This window comes from Haliotis rufescens, unplaced genomic scaffold (assembly GCF_023055435.1).
Source record: "Haliotis rufescens isolate VD_foot unplaced genomic scaffold, xgHalRufe1.0.p SCAF_53, whole genome shotgun sequence".
In the NCBI taxonomy this organism is placed as follows: Eukaryota; Metazoa; Mollusca; class Gastropoda; order Lepetellida; family Haliotidae; genus Haliotis; species Haliotis rufescens.
This window is the reverse complement of record NW_025964257.1, coordinates 809,875-816,798: the sequence shown is the minus strand read 5'-3', so window position 1 is coordinate 816,798 and position 6,924 is coordinate 809,875. Positions and strand designations below refer to the sequence as shown.

Below are 6,924 nucleotides of genomic sequence, written 5' to 3'. Positions count from 1 at the left end.
CCTGGTGTAGTACAGGGACATCTGACGTTATGCACTCAGTTGCTGGTAGACCTGGTGTAGTACAGGGACATCTGACGTTATGCACTCAGTTGCTGGTAAACCTGATGTAGTACAGGGACATCTGACGTTATGCACTCAGTTGCTGGTAGACCTGGTGTAGAACAGGGACATCTGACGTTATGCACTCAGTTGCTGGTAGGCCTTCTGTAGAACAGGGACATCTGACGTTATGCTCTCAGTTACGGATAAACCTGGTGTAGAACATCGAAATCTGACGTTATGCTCTCAGTTACGGATAAACCTGGTGTAGTTCAGGGACATCTGACGTTATGCTCTCAGTTGCGGGTAAACCTGGTGTAGTACAGGGACATCTGACGTTATGCTCTCAGTTACGGATAAACCTGATGTAGTACAGGGACATCTGACGTTATGCACTCAGTTGCTGGTAGACCTGGTGTAGAACAGGGAAATCTGACGTTGTGCACTCAGTTGCTGGTAGACCTGGTGTAGAAAAGGGACATCTGACGTTATGCTCTCAGTTACGGATAAACCTGATGTAGTACAGGGACATCTGACGTTATGCACTCAGTTACGGATAAACCTGGTGTAGTACAGGGACATCTGACGTTATGCACTCAGTTGCTGGTAGACCTGGTGTAGAACAGGTTAATCTGACGTTATGCTCTCAGTTGCTGGTAGACGTGGTGTAGAACAGGGACATCTTACGTTATGCTCTCAGTTGTGGGTAAACCTGGTGTAGTACAGGGAAATCTGACTTTGGGCTCCCAATAACAGGTGAACATGATGTAGAACAGGGACATCTGACGTTATGCACTCAGTTGCAGGTAAATCTGATGTAGAACAGGGAAATCTGACGTTTTGCTCTCAGTTGCGGATAAACCTGATGTAGTACAGGTAAATCTGACTTTGGGTTCCCAATTACAGGTGAACATGATGTAGTACAGGGACATCTGACGTTGTGCACTCAGTTGCGGGTAAATCTGATGTAGAACAGGGACATCTGACGTTATGCTCTCAGTTACGGATAAACCTGATGTAGTACAGGGACATCTGACGTTATGCACTCAGTTACGGTTAAACCTGGTGTAGTACAGGGACATCTGACGTTATGCACTCAGTTGCTGGTAGACCTGGTGTAGAACAGGTTAATCTGACGTTATGCTCTCAGTTGCTGGTAGACGTGGTGTAGAACAGGGACATCTTACGTTATGCTCTCAGTTGTGGGTAAACCTGGTGTAGTACAGGGAAATCTGACTTTGGGCTCCCAATAACAGGTGAACATGATGTAGAACAGGGACATCTGACGTTATGCACTCAGTTGCAGGTAAATCTGATGTAGAACAGGGAAATCTGACGTTTTGCTCTCAGTTGCGGATAAACCTGATGTAGTACAGGTAAATCTGACTTTGGGTTCCCAATTACAGGTGAACATGATGTAGTACAGGGACATCTGACGTTGTGCACTCAGTTGCGGGTAAATCTGATGTAGAACAGGGAAATCTGACGTTATGCTCTCAGTTGCGGGTAAACCTGGTGCAGGGCTTTTAATTAATTTAATTATACAGTGGCTGATCTCTGTTATAGAGATCTAGTTATTGTTCACCACTGTGAAAGTGATACACATGCAACACATAGTATGCGATTTGGTGGTGCGTTTTACGGACGTAAACGTTTTTTGACGTCAGACTTTTGTTGACAACACTTATATTCGGTTTTAATGATGTATATTTCATGCCCCCTACGCTTTTTTATAATTTATACTATTATAACAAAGAATATTGAAAAAACACTATTAAAATATGAAATACTCTTAATGCAGACCAGCATGCATGGTTGATCCTGAACGGTGGACAATGTTGGGAAGAACTCTCCAGTAACCAATTCTTGTTGGTAAGGAAACTGAACATGGAGGCATCTTCATTGCATTGGATGGTCAGGCACGGTGGCGGGGCTGATTACTTTCCATTGTAGAATGATGTATTATCGTTGAAGACGTTAAATTGTAACACGCTTGTGCTGACAATACACTTATTTTATTGCAGCTTCCGGGACTTCCCGGGTTTCCACTGAAGCACACAGTAGAGGTAACCATTGTGTTTTGTTAACACTATGTATTCACTCTTTTTGCTAACGGCACTGATGCAACAAGGTATATAAGTAGTTGTTAAATATATCATTACTTATAAGCATTGTGGTAATAGTGCAGCCTTGGGGATGGTTACATTAGGTCAATGTGACATGATGCTGATACAACTGCGCTCCTGTTGCAGGGAAAGAAGAGTTGCACCTGAAGGATGTGACTCCCCGTCCTCCAGAAGGACAATCTAAAGGTGAAGCTGGTGGTGGTGGCAGCAGATGCGATGCTGCAAAAACGTATACATATGTTGTTGGTTGGTTGGTTTGTTGATTAACGCCGCATTCAGCAATATTCCAGCTATATGACGGCGGTCTGTGAATAATCGAGTCTGGACCAGAAAATCCAGTGATTAATATCATGAAGATCGATCCACGCAATTGGGATCAATGACATGCATCAACCAAGTCAGCGAGCCTGACCACCCGATCCCGTTAGTCGCCTTTTACGACAAGCATAGTCACCTTTTACGGCAAGCATGGGTTATGCTGAAGACCTAATCTACCCCGGAATCTTCGGGTCGGTGAAACTGGTGGTGTTGCAAGCAGAAGCGATGCTTCAAAAACGTATACATATGTTGTTGCATGCCAACTGCACAGGAAGAGAGTTGTTGCAGGGTGCAACTTTTAACAGGACAGACTTGGGGGATCAAATTGTTGCTAGATTATAAAGAACTGATGATGCATTGTGGGCAACTCTTGTATAAATACACAGTGTGTTTTTCTTGTGTACCACTTTTGTATAAACATATGCAGTCGATTGTGGATTGTGTATAACTGTTGTACAAAGATATAGAGCTGTCATTACAATGTGTTTCGTTGTTGTGCACAGGCATTGAACTGGTGCTGAATTAAGTACAACTGTTGTTATGGAATCACATATGTTGCTATGTACACACCTGTTGACTTATGGCATGCAGCTAGTGTTGAATTGTGCACGGATTTTGTATTAGGGTTTCAACAGTGTGGAAACATTGTATACAGCTGTTGTTGAATTGTGTATGACATTTGTATTAGGGTTTCACCCGTGTTGAAGCATTGTGTACAGCTGTTATTGAATTGTGTATATCTTTTGTATTAGGGTTTCACCCGTGTGGAAGTAGTGTGTACAAATGTTGTTGAATTGTGTACGGCTTTTTTTATTAGGGTTTCAACTGTGTGGAGTGAGTGAGTGAGTTAAGATTTAACGTCACATCGGCAGTATTTCAGCCATATTGTGACGAGAAGTACATGAATAATACATATAGTTAGACAATATAAAACGCTGTCAACGATGGACAGTACAATAACTAGCATATCACAGTCTATTTAAAACTAGTTGAGAATATATAAAAGTCATAAGTATAAGTGAACAACACAATATAAAAATAGGCTAGAGATCGTCAGCAACTGAAGGGAGATCTCAACTGTGTGGAAACTTTGTGTGTACAGCTGTTGTTGAATTGTGTACGGCTTTTGTATTAGGATTTCACCCTTGTGGAAGCAGTGTGTACAGCTGTTGTTTAATTGTGTACAGCTTTTGTATTAGGGTTTCACCAGTGTGGAAGCAGTTTGTACATCTGTTGGTTAAATGTATACATCTAATGTTGCGTGGTATAAATAGCAGGATGGGTGTTGTACACTATTATCATCTATAGTTGATATTGATTCTTGAACACATGCTCATGATCGCACAATCGACTCTGCTTTTGGTATAGATATGAACATGGACAGGGTTTTGTCGTTTGTATCTGCAGGATAGGGCATATTTTCATATAATGTAAGTGATACAGCTTGGTGTGTTAATGTTGCTACACTGCGAGAATATAGCAGCGTGTCGTAATGTCAGCTTAGTATATGTGCATGACACTTTATTCATTTTATGTACAGGCCAAGATTACTGCTGAAATACTGAAATATAAATATTTCCGTTCACTGTGACGTTGCTAGCGTTAGAATGACCTGTCCAGTTTGAATAGGATTGAATATAAATTACAGACATACACAATCATCAAACCACATTTTGTGTATGTGATTTTGTATTCAGAAATAGTCAATGTGTAATTTATGTGTATTTTATATAGTTTTAGTTTGTTAGGCAGAGACGAATTTCATTAATTGTGTAATGCTCAAGTGAATTAGTTTTTCTTATATTTGTTTTAGCTGGATGCTACCCTCCTGGTATAAGGGTCCGTCCTCCGCCGCTCCCACGCATATAGCGCTTTTGACAGTACCTGGACCAGCGTCTACTTTATTAGCAACTGCACTGCACCTTGACCAACACCTACATCTACTTCATTACCAGCTGCACGACACCTCGACCAACACCTACATCTACTTCATTACCAACTGCACGACACCTCGACCACCACCTACATCTACTTCATTACCAACTGCACGACACCTCGACCACCACCTACATCTACTTCATTACCAACAGCACGACACCTCGACCACCACCTACATCTACTTCATTACCAACTGCACGATACCTCGACCACCACCTACATCTACTTCATTACCAACTGCACGACACCTCGACAAGCACCTACTTCTACATCATTACCAACTGCACGACACCTCGACCAACACCTACATCTACTTCATTACCAACTGCACGACACCTCGACCAACACCTACATCTACTTCATTACCAACTGCACGACACCTCGACCACCACCTACATCTACTTCATTACCAACTGCACGACACCTCGACCAACAACTACATCTACTTCATTACCAACTGCACGGAACCTTGACCAACACCTACATCTACTTCATTACCAACTGCACAACACCTTGACCACCACCTACATCTACTTCATTACCAACTGCACGGCACTTTGACCACCACCTACATCTACTTTATAAGCAACTGCACGACACCTCGACCAACACCTACATCTACTTCATTACCAACTGCACGACACCTCGACCACCACCTACATTTACTTCATTACCAACTGCACGACACCTCGACCACCACCTACATCTACTTTATTACCAACTGCAGGACACCTCGACCAGCACCTACATCTACTTCATTACCAACTGCACGACACCTCGACCACCACCTACATCTACTTCATTACCAACTGCACGGAACCTTGACCACCACTTACATCTACTTCATTACCAACTGCACAACACCTTGACCACCACCTACATCTACTTCATTACCAACTGCACGGCACTTTGACCACCACCTACATCTACTTTATAAGCAAATGCACGACACCTCGACCAACACCTACATCTACTTCATTACCAACTGCACGACACCTCGACCAACACCTACATCTACTTCATTACCAACTGCACGACACCTTGACCAACACCTACATCTACTTCATTACCAACTGCACGACACCTTGACCAGCACCTACATCTACTTCATTACCAACTGCACGACACCTCGACCAACACCTACATCTACTTTATGAGCAACTGCAGGACACCTCGACCAACACCTACATCTACTTCATTACCAACTGCACGACACCTCGACCACCACCTACATTTACTTCATTACCAACTGCACGACACCTCGACCACCACCTACATCTACTTTATTACCAACTGCACGACACCTCGACCAGCACCTACATCTACTTCATTACCAACTGCACGACACCTCGACCACCACCTACATCTACTTTATTACCAACTGCACGACACCTCGACCAGCACCTACATCTACTTCATTACCAACTGCACGACACCTCGACCACCACCTACATTTACTTCATTACCAACTGCACGACACCTCGACCAACACCTACATCTACTTTATTACCAACTGCACGACACCTCGACCAGCACCTACATCTACTTCATTACCAACTGCACGACACCTCGACCACCACCTACATCTACTTCATTACCAACTGCACGGAACCTTGACCACCACTTACATCTACTTCATTACCAACTGCACAACACCTTGACCACCACCTACATCTTCATCATTACCAACTGCACGGCACTTTGACCACCACCTACATCTACTTTATAAGCAACTGCACGACACCTCGACCAACACCTACATCTACTTCATTACCAACTGCACGACACCTTGACCAACACCTACATCTACTTCATTACCAACTGCACGACACCTCGACCAACACCTACATCTACTTCATTACCAACTGCACGGCACCTTGACCAGCACCTACATCTACTTCATTACCAACTGCACGACACCTCGACCAACACCTACATCTACTTTATGAGCAACTGCAGGACACCTCGACCAACACCTACATCTACTTCATTACCAACTGCACGACACCTCGACCACCACCTACATTTACTTCATTACCAACTGCACGACACCTCGACCACCACCTACATCTACTTTATAACCAACTGCACGACACCTCGACCAGCACCTACATCTACTTCATTACCAACTGCACGACACCTCGACCAACACCTACATCTACTTCATTACCAACTGCACAGAACCTTGACCACCACTTACATCTACTTCATTACCAACTGCACAACACCTTGACCAACACCTACATCTACTTCATTACCAACTGCACGGCACTTTGACCACCACCTACATCTACTTTATAAGCAACTGCACGACACCTCGACCAACACCTACATCTACTTCATTACCAACTGCACGACACCTTGACCAACACCTACATCTACTTCATTACCAACAGCACGACACCTCGACCAACACCTACATCTACTTCATTACCAACTGCACGGCACCTTGACCAGCACCTACATCTACTTCATTACCAACTGCACGACACCTCGACCAACA

General features: G+C 43.7%; 1 protein-coding gene across 2 annotated transcripts; it reads left to right on the top strand.

Annotated features, from left to right (window-relative positions):
- The first annotated feature begins 2,063 nt into the window (after window positions 1–2,063).
- LOC124128287 lies at window positions 2,064–5,744 on the top strand. 2 transcript variants are annotated; one of them, XR_007218529.1, is made up of 3 exons: window positions 2,064–2,105; window positions 2,292–2,351; window positions 4,297–5,744. XR_007218529.1 is itself a non-coding variant. In XM_048384970.1 (2 exons), exon 2 carries the CDS (start codon window positions 4,301–4,303, stop codon window positions 4,892–4,894), a length of 594 nt encoding a protein of 197 aa, XP_048240927.1. In that variant the 5' UTR covers window positions 2,276–2,351; window positions 4,297–4,300; the 3' UTR covers window positions 4,895–5,744. The 2 variants fall into 2 exon arrangements, 1 of the variants encoding a protein (XP_048240927.1); XM_048384970.1 differs by lacking the exon at window positions 2,064–2,105 and having other exon boundaries at window positions 2,276–2,351.
- Window positions 5,745–6,924: the final 1,180 nt, after the last annotated feature.

Excerpts from the sequence above, each read along its gene's own strand:
- LOC124128287 (XM_048384970.1), top strand. The coding sequence starts at position 4,301 with ATGCTACCCTCCTGGTATAAGGGTCCGTCCTCCGCCGCTCCCACGCAT.